General features: G+C 36.8%; 1 protein-coding gene across 6 annotated transcripts in view; it reads left to right on the top strand.

Moving 5' to 3' along the window:
• The window catches only part of ctnnd2a (catenin (cadherin-associated protein), delta 2a), a 326,927-nt gene extending 306,938 nt beyond the window's left edge, over positions 1-19,989 (top strand). For all 6 annotated transcript variants that reach the window (XM_059017244.1, XM_059017243.1, XM_059017247.1 and 3 more), the window contains 4 exons: positions 9,755-9,881; positions 14,388-14,519; positions 16,235-16,311; positions 16,793-19,989. In XM_059017244.1, the coding sequence (XP_058873227.1) occupies positions 9,755-9,881; positions 14,388-14,519; positions 16,235-16,311; positions 16,793-17,044 (588 nt within the window). In that variant the 3' untranslated portion in view covers positions 17,045-19,989. The remainder of the gene's footprint in view (positions 1-9,754; positions 9,882-14,387; positions 14,520-16,234; positions 16,312-16,792) is intronic.
• The last annotated feature ends 376 nt before the right edge of the window (positions 19,990-20,365 follow it).

The following is a 20,365-nucleotide window of genomic DNA, read 5'->3' as shown; positions in this document are numbered from 1 at the left end:
AAAAGAAAAAGTACAATTAAGTACAGTTAAAGTCAGTTAAAATCTTGTAGAATGTCTTAAGTGAGAAAGACAGCACCAAATGAAGCTAGACAGTTTAATGGAAGTCTTAAAGTCTATGAGGATTCACAGGAAGGATGACATAAAGAGACCCAGGGTACCTGATCTGGAGACAGGCTTGAGTACTCTTGATCCTAAAGAGATCTCCTGGGCTGTGGGGTATATTTTAACTTTAAAGAGCAACTCTACAATTGACATAAAGAGCCTCAGCAAAGTTAATACTGTCCTCAGAATATAACTATAAAGAAACCTAATGGCTCCCGCTTATTTAAATGATTTACTCAATTAATTAAACTAATTGATGACACCTGAATTGACATACTATAAACATGATCAATCCAATGTATTCAATTGATAATTGTGCTGGTATGAGCACTGTGCACCAAACCATGATTTTAGCAGGAACCTGTTGCGTGGTTGATACTTGATTTATGATTTCCATTACATGAGAGTAGGTGTTAAAACTTCATGCTGATATTGGACTCAGCTCTCGCCAAGATAAGCACCAACTAAGACATAGCTTCTTTTACTGTAAACTAATGTGATCCATCTGCATTTCCTTCCATCTGATGATGTAGATATCCTTCTGCCTGGTGTTGCTGGCTGGTGTAATGCTGGCTCCAGGGATCAGCCTATTTTGCCTCCCTGGCGCATCAGCACACACAACAGCTGCAATGCTGGCTCCAGGGATCAACCACAGTGCGGCCTCCCTTGCGCATCAGCATGACAACCGTCTGGACTGAGCTGAGTAGGGAAGACCCCAAAGAGGTACAAGTCGGCACCTTCCATCCTTGGTGTTTCGTCGACTAGCCCACGACACCTTAAATGGGCTCGACAGTGATTCTGGCGCCCCAGCATCACCCCCCTCCGCCCCCACTCATCTAAGCCCAGCTTACTTACCTTCATTTACATTGACGTTGCTTTCTTTATACTGTGCTTAAGATCCCCAACCAGAATCTTTTCGTCTCAACCAGAGCCAGTTGCTGCTCCGCTCTGCTGCTTCAGATAAGTTCTTCATTATGCATCACAACTCTTGACCACTGAATCCAATGTCTCTGAAAAATTATTCCAATTTCTAGACATTGCCATGTAGTGGTGAATTCTGAAGTTGAAAAACAAAATTGCAAATCTCCAAAGTAGGCTTTCACAAAGTTTGTTATTGTCCTCGGTACACTGAAAAAATCAAATGCTGCCCAAAAAAGTTCATGTGGTACTGAACCATATGCATAAGCTAAATGGAGGAATGTCACATGGAGCTTAGCCTTTTGTGTGCCATGTTTCTCCCTGGTGAATAACTTCTTTACAAATTTGAATGGGTCTTTATAAAAGTTAGTTCTCGCACGCTCCTTCTTTTTGCAGCATTTCCATAGGTGCTCAGCTCTGCGCAATGTTGCAAGCTTATCTTTTATGACCCTTTGTAACAGATTGAGTCCCTCTTTCTGACTTTGTTCTGCTCTCCTCCATTGCTTCCTCAGCTGCCTCCTTTTGCTAACTAAGCACTCAATCTCCTGCTGCCATCTCAACTTTATGGGAATAGTTTGTACTTTCTCCTTTCAACTACAAACCTCTCGCTTCCATATGCATAGATGGTATCCCCAAATTTATCCAGTTTCTTTTCAACTGTTCCACCTAACCTTTCCAACTCAAAACAGAGATCCGTGTTTACTATGTCCCATGCTGTTTTCTCAGAAGCTCTTGGCCATTTAACTTGTGCCCGTTGAGGTTCTTTTCTGTCTTACGCTGATTCATCTGACCGGGTTCACAAGGATCATTAGGTTCATCACTAGTTGTGTTTATGCAAGTCCTCTTCTCATCTATGACAGGGCTGCTGATATCCTGCGAACTGTGGTTTGTTTCCTATCGCTGGATTTCATTCGACTGACTTGACTGACTTCGTAAAAAGTACTGATCAATGCGAGGCCCTTGTCCCTTCTCCCTCAAGCATTTCATTCTCCCTTGATGAATCTTCAAACCCCTAACCTTTGTCACTTTGCTCCAGCCACAGGCACAAACCTGGAGCTCCATGTCTTTGCTAACTGCAGATCTTGAGCTAGTCCTTTGCACAGTACTCTCCGTTCTCATATCCGTTTCCTTTCCTAAGTCGTTAACCATGTTGTCAAACCTTGAGTCATCTTCCACCCCCACTCTTGCAGACTCTAGGGGTATTTTTCTCTTGAAATTCTTAGAAGCCTTGGGCGGGTGTCTCCAGCATCCTGTTCCATTTGAAAACACAGAGCTGGATACTGTCAGCTAGGGTGGCTAACCCCTGCCAGCCCTAATGAGGTATATTTCCTCCTGTCAGCTGTCTCTCCAGGCTGTCACAGCTCCATCACAATATTGTTTCATCAACAAAATGGCTGATAAATCCATATCTTTTTCCATTTACATTTATTTTCTGCCAAAAAAAATTGCAGTTTCTTTTTGTGTTGAATATTCTGTAGTGTATATAAGATACAGATAACCAAACAGAAACTGAGTGAAATGTTAATGTCCTAGAGTACCATCTTAAATTAAAAAAGAAATCCTCAAAGATGAAATAACAACATACATTTTTACTTTAGGAAAAGAAAACTCAAGATTGCCTCCTAATTTCCACCAAATGTATTGTTTTTACAAGGACGGTTGAACACACAATTAACAATAAAGCAACAGTGCACTAATTGTCCAATATTAAGAAACCAATTCATGTGTAATTTCAGTGTACTCATGTTGATGTTTTTACTTTGTAAATAGCCTCATTTGAAAGTAAATGAAAAAAGTGCAAATCCTGAAGTCAGTTGGTCTATTTATTTTCTTTGCACATTATTTTCATTGTCTTTATAGATATTTTTCTTTTGAGCAGACAAGATGAAAAATGTTCTCGTGAAATGTGCATCATCTTCTGGTGACATTCTGAAAATTAATGAAGCTTGTACTAGGATGTGTCAGGAACAGAAGCCACAGGAGCTGTACATTTCATGTTGCGGCAGCAGAACTAGATACCATTTTTATTGAGGATTCAGCCTAGGTGTTGCGCTAATAATCCTCATTAAGAAGGAATCTTGCAGTGAAAGTACTGTGTATTCAAAAGTCAGTTTTGTAAAAAAAAAAAAAAAAAGTTAAATTCCCTAACACATTCTTACACAAACTACACGAGTAAAAAAATAAATAAAACATGCATATCTACTTATATGTTATATAACATATTAACATATAACATATACTGCATGCAGCATATGATAGTGTGGGAGGACATCATAACATTTACAATGAAAATCAATGCAGATCTAGATCATAATTAGGGCTTCTGATTTTCGGTTTTAACCAATAAACTGATAAAACACCCCCATTACAAAATAAATGAAATCGGTGTACAGCCAGAAAAACCTACTGGAAATGGTTACTTAATTCACTTTAACTTCACTGCTTTCCTATTTAAAAAAAAAAAAAAAACTACTTAAAAAACACACACAAATACCTTTCCATGCAGTTGTGCTATGTCCCTGCTTCCTGACTCGTATCTATCAGATTCATTCGGATTACTTTAAACCCACCCCAACTACTGAGTGGCAGCAAATTCTATATTTGTATTGGAGACTCCGCTCACGAGATTTAAAACGAGATTACAATTACAGTAGATGGCTTATTCGTGGGATTTAATGCTATATTACAGTTAGATAGTGAGAATTTAAAACAGAATTGTAAATTGTGGCAAAATGTAGAAAAATGCCTAGACACACAAAAAACCCCAGAAGAATGTGTCCATGACCATAAGGGTTTTGTTGTGGAAGACAGCAAAGGAAAGAAGGTGGATTTCTTTAAAAATGCACAAACCAAATGAATATTTTACCAGCAGCCATGAGTGATTTAACATTTTTTTTCAAGATCTGGCCATTACTGGACTTGCAGAATCTAATATGAAACCTCTTTTCCATGCTGAGTTAACAGATTAGAGTAACTCCCCAAGCTAAAATATTTCTTATCTTTATTGCTAGCTGTTTGTGTCGCATAATAGGATTTTTCTATTATGTTTTCTTCTTGTCATTTATTGGAAAAGGCAGGTGTTCTCGCTACAAGGATTTTACATTAACTCTGAAGCCTTTATTACTAATTCACAAAAACCCAGGTTTGTAGGCGCATGGAAAAGGAGGTTGTAATTATTATTATTATTATATTAATTATAACTAATTAAAACGCAATAAACAGTATTTATACTTTGATAGTCTACAGTTGTGTTTGATGTACTTTTTTGGTGTGATATAGTATATTTTGTTTATAAAGTATGTTGTGTTGTTGTATTTTAAACGTGAATCTTCCCAGTGTGCTGTATAAGAGCAACTGTGACGCTGTCTTTTAAAAAACAACCCGCCTTACCAAATGCAGTTTCTACAATGTTTGGATCTGTTTTTATAGCCAAGTTAAATGACACACCTCTGTATCCTGCATCCTACACCCCTGAATGTTTTTTTAACACCAACATTATCCTGCCAGTGCACAGGATTTATGCCCCTTAGTTGAAACAGGTTGGTATTGGAACATGCCTTTATATTAAACACAACTGAGATGACAATAGGTCATAGCCTTCCGTTTAAAAACTGCATGGGCATAATGATGTCTGTGTTATTGATGCTTTGGAAGTCTGCAATTGTTTTCCTTTATTTTATTATCACTGTAACCTTGACTGAAAACCATTCAATAAAATGCATTTACCCCTCTAAGCAGTTAGGCTTTCTTACACACATTGTATTGTGTAGATAAGTGTCAGATTACATGGTGCAGTAGCTAAACCTGATTACAGTGTAAGTGTAAGATTAGGTGTTCATTGATTATTTGTTTTTGTAAATAAGTAAGTGGCTTAGACAATGCATTTATAAACTTCCATTCAGTGTGCAAACATCTTTGTGTCTAAAACAAAGTAAAAACATACAGTGAGCTTAGAGCCGTATTGAAATGCACAAACTGTTACAAGGACTATACAACATCAGATGTTTGATAGTGTTCAGAGGATCAGAGCACATTACTGCAGGAGGTTTTAAACTAAAATAGAAACTTAAAAAATTAGAAAACGGGCAAACCCTACAAAAATGTATTTAACTCCCCATTAGACAATTAACATGACGGGCACATACGAATATGCAGTAGCCCCAAAGTATTTGGTCAAATGAACAATTTACAATATGACCACGTAATGCCAAAATTCTACTATATTTTAACAAATTGACCTTTCTCCCTCTTTAAAGATATTCAACAGCCCCCCAGTTATTATTATTATTATTATTATTATTATTATTATTATTATTATTATTATTATTGTTATTGTTATTGTTTTTTTTTTTAAATGCTGATACTTTTACTTTGTTGTATATTCAATATGAAGCATAATGCATACCTTATTTTTGCACTGAACGGAACTATGCTGAGAATACATTATAAGAATACAAAGGAATGCTTTGTCATAGTCACAAAAGAATGATTAAAGTGAGACAACAAAACCCAAAGCTGCTGAAGGTATTTTTTTTGTGTACTCTTTAAAATAATTATATGTAGTTTTGCTCTGCAACTCTAGGTTTCAAATGACTGTACCTGTCCAATGTAATTATTTGCAAAAAGCCTTGTAGTTGCATAACAACCTCTGATTTACCTTGCCAACAGGGTTTAAAGAAAACAGCAGTGTAATTGCAAAAAAAAAAAAAAGATATGTAATTGATGCTGGCTAGCTTTGAACTGTATTCAATATAATACATTGTGACAGTCTGGCTGAGTGGTGTCGTCAGAACCAGGAAATGAACACACAGCACTGCGAGTTAAATAGTGACTGAAAGCGCTGCTGCGCGGTTTATTAATTACGGAAAAATAAAAGGTTTGAACAAACACAAAAACACTTTGTAAAATAAAATGGCACAGTAGCCAAAACAAACAGACAATAAACAGACAGACAAACAAGTGGACGAACAGACAAACAAGTACAGTGCTGGTGCTTCCAGCACGCCGTAGCAATTATTTTCTCTTTAGTTTTTACCTCTTCTCCACACCCGTTCTCCACACGCACACCAACCCCAAGTGAGTGCTTTGTGCATCTATATATACTGTTGTGCCAGGATTCAATTACTAATTAATTATTCACTTGAATCCCAGCACCTGAACTAATTCTGTGCAACCCCGTGCTCACATATTAAATAATTTAAATGCACGTGAAGTGAAGTGCAATCCCCGTGCCTAAATACAATTATACATTTTAAACACTCGTGCTCATTACTCACATTGTATCCTGTGTACCAACTACAATACACCAACATTAACACAAGCAACATACAACATAAAACACAAAAATACACACAGGGGCAGGGCACATTGCCACACACATAGAAATAGTTTAATCTTTCTGAAAAATAAAAGGTGAAGTATAGAAAGGTGACTTCGTTTTCTGTCTTCAAAGGAATGCTGAATGCAGAAGACTGAAGCCTTTCTTATAAACACATTACCTTGAATTTAGAAGACATGTATTGCCAGCAATGCACTAAATAAACATTGGATTGTGCAACTTCTTTCGTGATTGTGTGGGAATTGTCATAATGAAACCAATCTGGTAGAGTATGGTACTAACATACAGCAGTTTAGTGCAAATCTTTTGCATTGGCTTTTAGTTACTTTAGTGTTAAGCATCTTTAAATACACTCAATTAGGGCAACATTTGTTTTTATTCAACATATAATAAAAAAAAATAATAAATAACAAAATGACTTTTGTCTGTTTTGCCTGTGTCATGCATAAACATTTGATTGAAAAAAAAAATCTATCTGTTGTGACACAATCATATCTTTTATAATCATTCTGGTTAATATACCTAGCGTTACAGTACGCAATTTTTTTTAACCGAACCTTTAGAACATGTAAATGTAGAAGGTTCTAGAAAATGTTCCGAAATGTTTGTAGCAATGAAAAGGTTTGAAACAAAGACATTATCACAAAAAAATGTCCACCTCTATTCTTGTTTTAATTAACTTACTTTAAACAGTGTCAATACACCACAACTGCATTGCTTTCAGAGACAGGCTTACACAAAACTTCAACATGTTCCTTTCATTTCTGTTTTTGTTAGTTCTTTTTCATACCTTGGTATTGTACTTACCCCAAGTACTTTATTGTACAGTATTTGTTGAACCAACAAGGGGTTCTTTGAGTCTATGAGGCTACAACCTCCTTGTAATCAGTGGTTTTGTCCAATTGCTTAAATATGGGGCTTTAGCAAAAAGTATTGAATTCATTGACAAGCCCAGCATTGCCCTGTAGTCTTTCTGGGATCAGTGGTACCCCTCACTCAGCCCTGGTTGACTCCTGTCAGAAATGTACCTCCGTTTTGGGTGGTTAGATGCAGAAGTGAAAGCAAGATCCTGGGCAACATTACTATGGATTGTATAATTAATAAAATCAGTTATCTCCGTTGCATCTTTCTTTAATTACAAAATAAACAAAACCTAAACAAAGCTTAGCTTAACATGATTTGCTGACACCAAAGAATAGGATGACTCCCGGTTGTATTAATAACACAAAATTAGAGAGAAAGTGTGTCATTTTTTTTATTTATTATTTTTTTTTAATTTAGTAGTCGCCAATTGTTTTTTTTATTGTTTTCTCCCAATTTAGAGCAGCCAATTATTTTTAGGCTCAGGTCACCACTACCATCCCCCGTGCTGACTCGGGAGCATCGAAGACAAACACACGCTGTCCTCCGAAGCATGTGCCATCAGCCGACCGCTTCTTTTCACACTGCAGACCCACCATGCAGCCACGTCAGAGCTACAGCGTCGGAGGACAATGTAGCTCTGGGCAGCTTACAGGCAAGCCCGCAGGCACCCGGCCAGACTACAGGGGTTGCTGGTGCGCGGTGAGCCGAGGACACCCTGGCTGACCTAAAACCCCCCCTGGCGGCGCTCAGCCAATTATGCGCCACCCCTGGGAGCTCCTGTCCACAGTCGGCAGTGGAATAGCCTGGACTTGAACCTACAACGTCCAGGCTATAGGGCGCATCCTGCACTCCACGTGGAGCGCCTTTACTGGATACGCCACTTGGGAGCCCCCTAAGTGTGTAATTTTTTTTAAAGAGCATCACAGTCATCTGTTAAATAAGGCAATACAATTTAAATGTGTAATCTACCCCTAATAACTGTAAATTTCAGTTTAATTAAAATTTGCTTTAATTTTGTTAAACTGCCTGTGGTCTGTGTTCATGGATGTTGCCAATTGCAGGTAATGAGTTTTTGAAACACATTTACTCACCATTACTCTCACTGACACGCGCACAAGTGTATCTTCAGGTATCTAAATCACTTTAATTCAATTTCATTAGCACTGCACTCAAGCTGAAATATTCCAGTGAAAGTGTCCCACTTATTGGGTACTGTTTGCTTAGGTTCTTAATTTAAAAGGGCTACCCTTGCTCTTAAAAGCAAAGCAGCTTTTATTACTTGTTATAGAGCTTTTTTGATTTGTGTTACTTCTCGTCAAGCATTTTCCCCAAATAAATTGGCTATTCTATTTGAAAATAAATTATGGATGAATTCAGCTTTTTTCACCCAGCCACCTCAATAACAATAAAATAATGCAAGACAACAGGAACAAATATACAGGCAATTAAGTTAACATATGGCCTTCTGGATGGCAGCATAGTATCCATGCAATAACCAGATGTCTGTGTCATCTTTGTATTTACTTTTTGTTTCTTCTTTATTTATGTGCATGGTTTTCCCTGCTCCCAGTGTTATCAACAACTGTTTTGTTGGATTGCATTTGTTTTAACTTCCCTAGTATCAAGCAAGAATATCTTACTTTGATCATCTGTGTTTGTGATTGTTCAGTGCCAGTTCCAGGTGTAGATAAAACACATAGATTATCTGTTGTGTGCTCAAGTAAGCGATACATGTCCCCTCCTCATAATTGGAATTATCAGTGTGCATCTGCAGGCTATTAGATTTTCTGTTTACACAACATAGATAACAGATATGCATCAAAATCACTTTACAAATCCCTTCCAGTTTGGTATCAGTTGGCTGTGAGTGTAACACAGCTGTGTTGTAATGACATTGGCAGAGAGGCTACGCCTAACAAATTAGATATAGCTTCTCTAACAATGGTATGAACCAGTACACGCTGCCTATCCATTGCATTACCACATCAGCACCAGCATGCTGCAATATTGGTACTACTGTGCAATGTTTGTTCCAAATACATTGTGTTGCTATTGCTGGTAACGCTGCGGTCTGCTAATGGTTCTGCTAGGGTTTCTGTAAAGGCAGTGTTATTTTTTATTGTTTTATTTTTTAGTTACAATCATAAGATCCTGGTGACTTTTTTTTAAACTGTGAAATTTTAAGCACCCATGTGGCCTCAGTTTAACTCAGAATCATGCCTAAACTCTCAGTACATCAGGTACGCCAGAGTGTAACCAAGAACTTGTCCCCCTGCAACTCTGCTCACATTTGATCTAACACTAAGATAGTGCAAATAGTTTTTCCATCCAACTGGTGCAGTGTGATACTACAAAGTTTATCTAAAGAACCACAAGAACACATTATTTAGGATAAATCTGGCCCATACCAAATTGCCCTTTAAGTGTTGGTTATACTGTATTTAGCTTTTATTCTAATCTCAAGCATACTAAACTCGAGGAAGAAAATCATAATGAGTAACCTCATGTGTAATTGTTTGCATTCTTTTGCAGGATGGATATTCACAATATCATTTTGTTGGCTCTTCTTCTACAATAGAGAGGGACAGGCAGAGACCATACTCCTCCTCCCGCACACCTTCTATCTCCCCAGTCAGAACATCTCCCAACAATCGTTCAGGTAAGTGACACATTACTCTAGAACTCTCGCAATCAGTGTGATGTCCTAGACAACAAATCAAGCAGTCAAGGAAATTCTAGCACAATGCATTTAAGAACATAAGAACATAAGAAAGTTTACAAATGAGAGGAGGCCATTCGGCCCATCTTGCTCATTTGGTCATCAGTAGCTTATTGATCCCAGAATCTCATCAAGCAGCTTCTTGAAGGATCTCAGGGTGTCAGCTTCAACAACATTACTGGGGAGTTGGTTCCAGACTCCCACAATTCTCTGTGTAAAAAAGGATCTCCTATTTTCTGTTCTGAATGCCCCTTTATCTAATCTCCATTTGTGTCCCCTGGGTCAACATTGTTCACATAGTGTACTATGTGCCCAGTGGTGATACATATCCCTGGCGTCAGGGATATGGTGCTCATATTTATGGGATGCATACATTTTTAGATATACCTGGAGAACTGGTCATCCAATTGGCACAGACATTCATTACCACAAGTTAATGGCTATTAGAGTTTAGATTGTGTTCTTTATTGTCCTATTTGTTAATGAGTTTTGGCTTGTTATTATCCTGGCTAATTGATGTTATACTCTACCTTAGGAACCAGCATCTTGGCTCGTGCAATTTTTTTATGAAACTTTGTTACCGTGCATACATAAACCCATTTAACATACTGTGGATATATGGGTTTTCTGTCCACCTGTAAGTAGTCATGCTTTATGTTTTTTTGCTGTAAAATGAGGGACCACTCATCAATTTGAGATTAATTGACCCCCCCCCCCCAAAAAAAAAATAACAAAACACCTCACACACCGTGTACACAAACAGGACATTACAAATCAAAATCCCTTCATGTGAGTTTTGTCTGTCCCCAGTGCCCCTAACCATATCACTGTTTCTGTTGTCAGTAGACCACTATGAGATCAAGGTACTTTCACACACAAAGTTGATGCAAGCCAGGTTTTAACATTCTCCAAGACCGTGTTCTGGAGTCAGGTCTGTTAAAGCAGCTTTGTGGCAATGTGAATGCGAAATCAGTCAGATCCCAGGTGGTTAAAAGGACTTCCAACGGTATCCAAGGGCACTTACTGTATAAGGTCATGTGAAAGGAGCAGAGAACAGCATAAAATCGAAAACTGAAAAAGATCAGAAGACATAAAGTGCAGAACAGGATATATGTGGAGTAGAGCTATGTTACAAATTTAAAAGCCAATCAAAGAATTATCAGTAAAAACGAAGACTGAAAGCTGCATCAGAGTCCCAAGTCCCTTAAAGCAGATTAATAAATACACTGGCATTCTGGAGAGCAGCACTTCAAAGCTGAGCTCATAAGGGAGGCCGGAATAGCCGACTACTACACACCAGATGCGATGCGACAAGCGAAAATGTGTAGTGAAGCGAGCCTATACTTTTGATAAGTGTCTGTCACACCACAGGCGACACCACAGGCAAAGTGGGAGCGACACCGTACAATAAATAGGACTGAATCCTATTTTTTATTTCTTAGCAGACACCCTTATCCAGGGCGACTTACAATTGTTACAAGATATCACATTATTTTTACATACAATTACATTATTTTTTACACATTATTTTTACATACAATTACCCATTTATACAGTTGGGTTTTTATTGGAGCAATCTAGATAAAGTACCTTGCTCAAGGGTACAGCAGTGGTGTCCCCCACCTGTGATTGAACCCATGACCCTCCGGTCAGGAGTCCAGAGCCCTAACCACTACTCCACACTGCAGCTTTTTGTGATTTGTTGTGTGACAACTAGGAATTGATCCAATCAGAGAACAGTTCCAATGCATGTGGTCCAGCAGGGTGAAGCAGTATCCAAAATGGGGGAGGAAAAAATACTTGCCATGGTAAAATACCCAGAGTTTTATGACAAACATCATCGTAATTATAAAGGTACAGATTTGAAAGATAATATATGAGAGTCCATTTTGAAGGAACTGGATAAGCTCATATACTATCAGAGAAGACACTCATAATTTCCACATCGTGTTGACAAATATGTAACAGTCTTGATCGTAGCTTTGTGAATAGCAATTTTTTATAGTTTTATAGATCTGGCAGATTTCAAATCTGTCACATCGTATCTGTGTCGAGTTGTGTATGGTCATGTTGCTGCGAAAGTATCTTGTCAACCGATGAAAAATTGCATCGCATTTGGTGTATAGCTGTCTTTAGGATAAGGGTGTCTGCTAAGAAATAATAATAATAATAATAATAATAATAATAATAATAATAATAATAATAGCAGTACAGTATGTCGACTCTTGGGAAAAGTTGGAGGTCGTTCTAAAGTTTCTTACATTCTTATGGTGTCATAGAAATGTAAAGACATTAAAACAATTACAGTTATTAAGACCTAGTTTAAAATGTAGATTATTGATGAAGAGTTTTTAGTTCAGTGGCAAAAAACATGTGAAGTTTCAGGGCTCAGCTAATTCAGAGAAAAATAAGTTATCTGGTTATGGTTCAGCAAATAATACATAATATATATATATAATGTATAATTTTTATTCATTAGCTTGTCTCCAGAAATAATACAGGAGCCATCAGAAGGTACTGCTGAGAAACCAAAAGATGACATGACTGGTGTTGTTTTTGCAATCCTATTTAATGGACAGCATTGGTACATTGCAGCTTTTGTTTAACTGCAAAATGAAAGCCTTGGCATAAGGTTAGCATTATTTTGTTAAAAAGACAGTAGCCAAAATCCTGTCGTGAAGCGTAATTGTTAACACTGGCTTTACTAAGCACACATTTTCTCTTTCAATGCTGCAGAAAACACTGGTTTTAAAATGATACAGAACATTTGTTTGCATCCGAAGTCCTACATATCTTGAATCCCACTGCAACAGAAAGGGTTCAGACAGTGGTTATTTTCAAATAAGACTGCTGTACAAGCAGAAAAATGACGAGTAACCTAGTAACCAGCGCATTCACATTCCAGCTGTAGATATAGAGATCCCAGATGGCACCGAGTGCAGAGCGCAGAAACAACACTTTTGCTATAATTTTATCAGCTATCAAAAATACATTTGTCACAGAAGTCATTGCTCAGTCCACAAAGAAAACACAGCATTTCATGCCTCAGGTTTCCTGGGAAAAGCAGTTTACTTTTAAAGCTAGGAGCCCTTTCTAGTCAAACAAGGGACTTCAAATCTGAGGTTGAAGTGCAAACCAAACTGTTAGCTTTCTCTCTGTACATACAAAACCATTTAAAATGTATATAAAAAGGTTAGCTTACAATGTATTGTTTCAATGAAGCTTGACATTTTCTGTATATATACTCTAGGTATGCATATTATGCCACACCCAAAGAAAATTATCTTGAGCCTGATTAGTGAAATCCATGTCAAAGATAAAGCGACACTAAAAGTATACTGTTATAAATGCATAATAAAGTATTGTATAAAGCATAGTGATGAAGCATAGGTAGGCATGATGAATCTTAGAGAAGTATGGCAAAGCATGGCAAACTAAAATTAGCATGAATGGCTGAGCTGAAGACTTCATTCTTTCCTTAAAGTTTTTTTTTATTTTTTTTAATTTTTTTTTATGTAATATTAAAAATAACCAAACACAATTATTTTCCAATTTAGGTTTCAAGAATATGTTAGACCTGACATGTTAAAAGAATAAAAAGGAAATAACTATCTGTGTTTATTCAAGATAAAATCCCATGACAGTTATAACATGCTGTAGAACCTTACGTGCAGTGGTAAATTCATTATGAGGATGGCATCTAATGCATGCTATTCCTCACAGTTAACTTGGAAGAAAAAATGAGCACCGTTCTAATGTAGATTCCCTCATAGGAAAAACAAAATCAGTCCGATATACCTGCAGCATAAATCAAATTTTAGTTCTAAATTCATTTACATTAGAATTTGCATATGTAGTTAAAGTGTAACTGGGGGTGGGGAGTAGAGAATGCACATAACTAAATTTGTAAAACGGAATGTTTGGTGCAGCACGCTGCAGCCACATGCCTAGTGATTAGATCAAACATCTACACTATCAATTCAAAGGTCTTGGTTTAATCCTGGCTAAGAATTGACTGTAGTTTTATGTGAAGTTTTATGTGCATGCTGGCAGCCTGTACAGAGGGTAAGCAAACCCTGCTTAGCCCTTAGGGGCTAGATTAAGCCAGTTAGCTTCTGCAGGAGAAGATGGACACCAATAGAAGCAGAAGGCCTAGGGGAATGTTGCTGATCCCATAAACTTTCCATCAACAGAGTTAGTTCTGTTCTTTGCAGCCTGCTGATTCTCAGAGTGCCTCTGAGTACCCCCTGGTGGTGGCAACCTGTACTTAAAAAATAAAAAAAAGCAAACATTACGTCATTCTTTGTTCCCCTTAATCACCTCACATGCACTAAAGCACGTTCCTGGTTTTAAGGTGACACACAGAGGTGAGGAGACTGAACCTCGTCCAGAATCAATGATGGAAAACGATAGTTCTGAATGTCTGTGTGTTTCCTTGTTGTGCAGCAAGTGCCCCAGCCTCCCCTCGAGAGATGATCAGCCTCAAGGAAAGGAAGACAGACTACGAGTCGACTGGAACAAATGCAAGTTACCATGGTAACAAAGGAGAGCACACTTCCAGGAAAGACACCATGGCAGGTAGGAATTAATGTGCGAGTTAGCATTGCACAAATAATTCATAGTCGGAGGCTGTTTTCTCATGAAGCACACATAGTTATTGGCAATTTTGTTTTGAGGCACTTAATATTTAAATAAGAAAAAGTATTTCATTTTTCTTCAATTAAAAAAAAAGTTAAGAACTAATTACACTCTCTTGTCCTAAAAAAAAATTAAAGTAAATTATAAACAGAATCTGGACTGTTATGTCCCCGGATCTTTACCAGCATAATGATGACTTTCTTTGTTCTGGCATTTAGGTTTCAACTTCAACATACCTACTGTATTAACACTATAACCACAGTAAAGAACTCAAATACAAATTATTTTTTCTTAACAAAAGAGCTCTGATCTATATTGAAGAGATGGATAAAAATTGTTCCCATTCCACCAAGTTCCCTCAGGGTTGGTCAAAACCAGACTCATTTGCTTTTTTATTTGCTTTATTTGTACTAACAGAAACCATATAGGAAGTTATAGTAGAAATCTATTATTTTCGCTTAGTTATACAGCTTGTTGTGTTGTGCAGATGATCAGGTTTCAACAACTTTACCACAACCATCTCTTTCTGTGCAATATGCACAGTACACCTCTTATAATTTAACTCACTTTACAACAAGGATGTGTATTTTTAAGTATCCCTTTGTTCATCTTTTGACACAATGTACAGTGCTACAATTATTTATGATTTGTTAGCATACTGAGCAGGTGCACAGGGCTTCTGTTCTGAAACATCTGTCCTATACCAGGAACACTTACTGTGCACCTTTTATAAATGCATATTTACAGTATGCATATCATGCACCAAGAAATAGCTTCCACTATAGTTTACATCAATTATATGAGTGTTAGTGTTGGGTAAGTAATGTTGGATAAATAGAAATGAGCTACTGTGCAATAGAATAATAATAAACCATTCTCCCTTCCCTGAACTTTCATCAAGTCACAGAGTGCTTTCAGCAGTTTATAGTGTTAAAGAAGGTGGGGTCTATGCAATTCTAAACAGTGGTTGATATAAATACTGCCACCTTTTAAATATTAAATTAGGACCAAAGCTGTAATCATACTTTAAAAGAGGTGTTAGTTTTCTCAGTCCCCTTCTTTTAATGTTCTTGATATTCAGATCTGCCACCATTTAGAATAATTAAATAGATACCTGTGTCTTTTCTGGTATACTAGGAATTAATGGAGCATTGGCTGCTGATGCAGGTTTTGTTATTTTAATGGCCTGGTTCATTTTCATTTTGTTTAAACCACAAAACAAAACAAAAAAAAACTAAATAAAAGCTGTCAGAATAATTAAATATTTCAAAACAAAACCAATCTAGTGAGGTGTGACAGGCTTACACCAGGGGCTGAATGGAGTTGATGCTCAGTGGTGAAAGGTTGTGAAATTCAGTCTCTGCCTGCTGGAATTTCAGAGCTGCCTCATCTGCTTGCATGTGTGTGCACATGTCTGTCTGTTTGCATGTGCAAACACACATATGTAAGTCACTGTGAATCAAAACAAGCCAAAAGTAGAAGGGAAAAATGTCCTGTAAACAAAACTAAAGAGGAATAGTTCCTTTAGAAAACTTTTAAACCTTTTACTGTGAAATGGTGTTAAATGGAATCTCTTTGAAATAAATTATAATCATCAGAATACTAACCAAGAACCCTAACTCCCACTTTCTTTTTCTCTCTTTATGTTTTACCAGTTCAAGTCTCAAGTGGAACATCAACATTGTTCCGGAATTCTTATGTTAACCCAAGTGAAGAAATCAAACACAACCAGGTAATGGCTACATAATGAAGTGTAGATTATGTGTGTGCTTCTTAATGAAAGCTGTTCTGGCTTTTAGTAGTAGTGCCAAAAGAGTAAGAAATAAAGTTGCTCAAGTAAAAAATGTTAAACCCTTTTAAAGCCCTTCCATTACATCACATGAATGCCAGTTTAAAGTCTGTAATCCTTTCCTCTGTATTCATTCCACACAGCAGTACTAATACTAAGCAAAATGGTATGCTATTAGCTCAAACAGCTGGAAGCGCCATGCAGCAATTGTTGCATATAAGCATGGCATTTTAGTGAACTAAGCAGGATTTTTCCACCCTCTGGAAAGTGAGAATTGGCACTTGCCCCCTGTGCATTCGACCTGTCCCCCTCCCCTTAAATAAAATCCACACAGACAACTAAGCCATTTGGTAGTTTAGTTAAAGAAAGAGGAATTATCTGTGTAGCTGATGTGAACATTTTTTATTTTTCCATTTCTTCTCAGCCTCTCCCTCAAGACAGCGCCAGGAAAGACTATGAGACATATCCGCCGTTTCAGAACTCCACCAGAAACTACGAAGACTCATTCTTTGAGGATCAAGTGCATCACCGCCCTCCGCCCGCCACTGACTACAGTATGCATCTGGGACTGAAGTCAACCGGCAACTATGTGGACTTCTATTCAGCTGCTCGTCCCTACAGCGAACTAAACTATGAAACGAGCCACTATCCAGCCTCTCCAGACTCCTGGGTTTAGGACACACGTCCGCAAGCAAAAGACCACAGGAGGACCGTGCATGTGCATGCATACCACAAGACATTTTTCTGCAAGTTTAGTTTGTCAAAGCTTGATCCATAGAAAGGCTCCTTTTAACAAATCTGAGGAGATGAAAAAGGAAGATATAGTGGGTAAACCGTAAAGAAAAAAAGAATAAATGAAAGATGACAGAGGGTGCTAATTTAGTGGGAAGTGAAAACCTTGACCTTTGAGTCAAGACATAAATATTGTTGTGGGTAGCTAGAATGTTGAAGATGGCAAGAGAGTAAACAGATGGGACTCTAGAAAGATAAGTATGTCAAGCACAAGAAAATGAACTGTTTACACAAGCTATGGGGACGGCTTTTCACATTTTGTTGGTTATCTTTACTTCATTGTGAATCAACGCTTCAACTTGCATTTTGAAGTTTCTTGTGTTCGGGAAGATACTTTTAGCCTTTTCTCTAATTTTACTTTTTTTGCTTTGTTAATGCTTCATTGTAAAGTATTTGATGTACATTACAGAGATGCAAGTGCATTGTGTATATTACACTGATGCCACTGTCCAGTCATCAGTGGCTTAAATATTGTTTCTGTTTCTGTTTAAAAAAAAAAAAAAAGAAAGAAATTGGAAAGATGTATGAATTAACAACCTTTCCTTTCCTAAGAAAAGTATGTTTTAACAGCTATTTAGCAGTATTGTTCGTTCTGATAATGTGAATTTGTTTGTGGCAATTAAACAGACGTTTTAAGCAGTTCCAGGCAGTTAACAGAACATCATTCCCTCTCCTTGTCAATTAAGTGCTTTTTCACTGCCTAAACTTTTAGATGTAGATATTTGAAATCGATTTTTTTTTCACTTATACCAAGTTTTTCTTTATGATGATACAGTGTTAAAAGATAATAAATTCAAATTTGTTTGTCATCCATAATTGCATAAAACCTGTTCCACTAGTATCTCAGCTGTTTGTGCTTATATAAAAGAGGAGGATTAAAATGTGCCAAACTATGTTATCACTAGTGCCAGCCTGGAGATAATTAAGAATTGTAGTTGAAGTTTACATTCGATGGCTAGTTATTTGTTCTCTTGATGACAGTTTGTAAATGCTTTTTTTTCTAAATGTGTTTTAATGGAATTCAGCTATATCTAGAGCGTACTGGACTATAACCAGGAGGGCAAAATCTTTGAGAGCTTATTTTCCTCCAAAGATGTATAATTCTGTCTCTCAAGTAATGTTAGTTGGGTGTGTGTTCTCAGTGGGAACCATGTTTTTTAAGCAAGAGACATTCTTTTGTTTCAATTTACATTTAAAAAAAAAAGAATCAGAAATCATCCTAGAGCAAAATGTTAACAGAGAATGATATATATATATAATTATGTGCAAATGCCAGTGTCACTAAAAGCAACAAACCCTTGTAAAATAGAATTCACATTCATGTTATGATCCCAACAGACACTTAAAGATGTTGACCTCCTGTTCTGAATTATTATGTTGCTTCCAAGTATAGATAACAAAAAAACAAACAAAAAAAAAAAACAACTTCTGGAATTTGGGTGATGTTCAGATGCCTGGGAAATAAATTACTCTGTAAATCTTCAGAGTTGTTTAGCATATTCTCATATTGGCACACACATGGGTTCACAACAAAGAAAGCTCACAGACTGTAAACTGACACATGATACCTGATTTTCTGTACTGTGAAATGCTGTGAGGGCATAAATGTCTGTTTCTACAAACTAGGTGGTGCAAAATCTGGAGACTTAACCAACATGAAACAATGTGGATGTTTTCCAACTGCTAAATTATACGTCCCCTCTTATGACACACTGGTTGATATGTTCATTTGAGGTCATTTTTGAAGGTTGTAATGAATGTCCCATAAACTTAAAAAAATAGTGTTCCTATTTATGAAGGTCTTTTTATCTTAGTAGACCCATTTTGGACCTATCAGGTCTATAGGTATTTCTTGTAAGATGTTATTAGAGTAAGATAAAACATAATTTGGGAACATATTTATATATATATATATATATATATATATATATAATCATTTATTACCTCCTTGATGAAAGTCTGTTTGACTCACAGTGACCTTATGCAACCCTTCTAAAAGTTCACCACAGTCAATTTGCATTACTGCGCTCTTAACATGTATTTATGGTGCTTTACCATGGTTAACAATGTTTTTTACAACACTTTTATTGTGGTTTAGTTCTCTTTCCTATGCATTTACCATTGTGCTGGACAAGCTATAGCCAAAAGTTTTGCATCACCTAGACTTTTAGGATTGAGACATAACTAAAAAAAAAAAACTGTATGAACATAATCTAGATCTGTTATTTCACATTGTGTAATCAGAGAAACTACACAATGATATCGGAAGCTATAATAGTAGTAAGGTATTTCATGTTAGATTTTTATTTTTCAATTTTGTCAGTGTTTCGTTAAGTATATGGAAAACTACAAAGCGGTATGTAATTCAATATGTTAACTTAACATTATTCAGCAGGTTTCATTCGACTTTATGAAGCAAAATTAGATCATTCTATAGGGTGGTGCAAAACTTTTGGCCATAGCTGGGTATCGCAGTAAAAAAAAATGTTTTTAAAGGGAAGCACAGTTACTTGGGGCATGTAAATAAACTAGAATATCAACCTTTCTTCTAAAGTCATATAATAGTATAAAAATAGACACAAGTAGTTATTTTTAGTGTAAAATAAACCATGATTGTGGGACACTGCAGCTTTAACGTTGTACTATTTAAAAAAATATATATACATATATATCTGGGTGCTCTGTGATGATAGTTTGCCCAAAATTCAAATAGAATAACTTGAAAACATTGGCCCTCAGCTCTAACGTCTATGGGCTTATACTTAATTTCACTCTTTTCCTGGGGTAAAAGCGTTCATAACTTCATGGAATAAACAGATTGAATGTGGAGCAATGTTTATTTTATTTTTTTAAGCTGTGTGAATTCAACCCAAATGTTAGAGCTCATTTTGTTTTCTTTCTAGCACCTCATTAAGCATTTCAGCTCATCAATTTCTTCAAGGTCTTTACACCAAAAACAACTTACACCATTTTGTGTGAAGCACCTTTTTTTCTCAGTGATAGTAGGCTGTATTTTGTATAATGAACACTATGTTCCATGGATGCTGGGTTCTTTAAAATAGGGAAGGTGGAGGTGTGTGCTAAGTCAAAGCAGGCAGGTGGGGTTAGAATGTCATTTCAACTTTTTTTAACAACAACAAAAAAACATTTGATGGTATTTTAATAAAGTTTGAACAAAGTGGAGTTTACTCAGCTACGCAAAATA

This window comes from Acipenser ruthenus, chromosome 3 (assembly GCF_902713425.1).
Source record: "Acipenser ruthenus chromosome 3, fAciRut3.2 maternal haplotype, whole genome shotgun sequence".
NCBI lineage: Eukaryota > Metazoa > Chordata > Actinopteri > Acipenseriformes > Acipenseridae > Acipenser > Acipenser ruthenus.
Note: the sequence above shows the minus strand (reverse complement) of the source record. Positions and strands in the feature narration are given on the sequence as shown.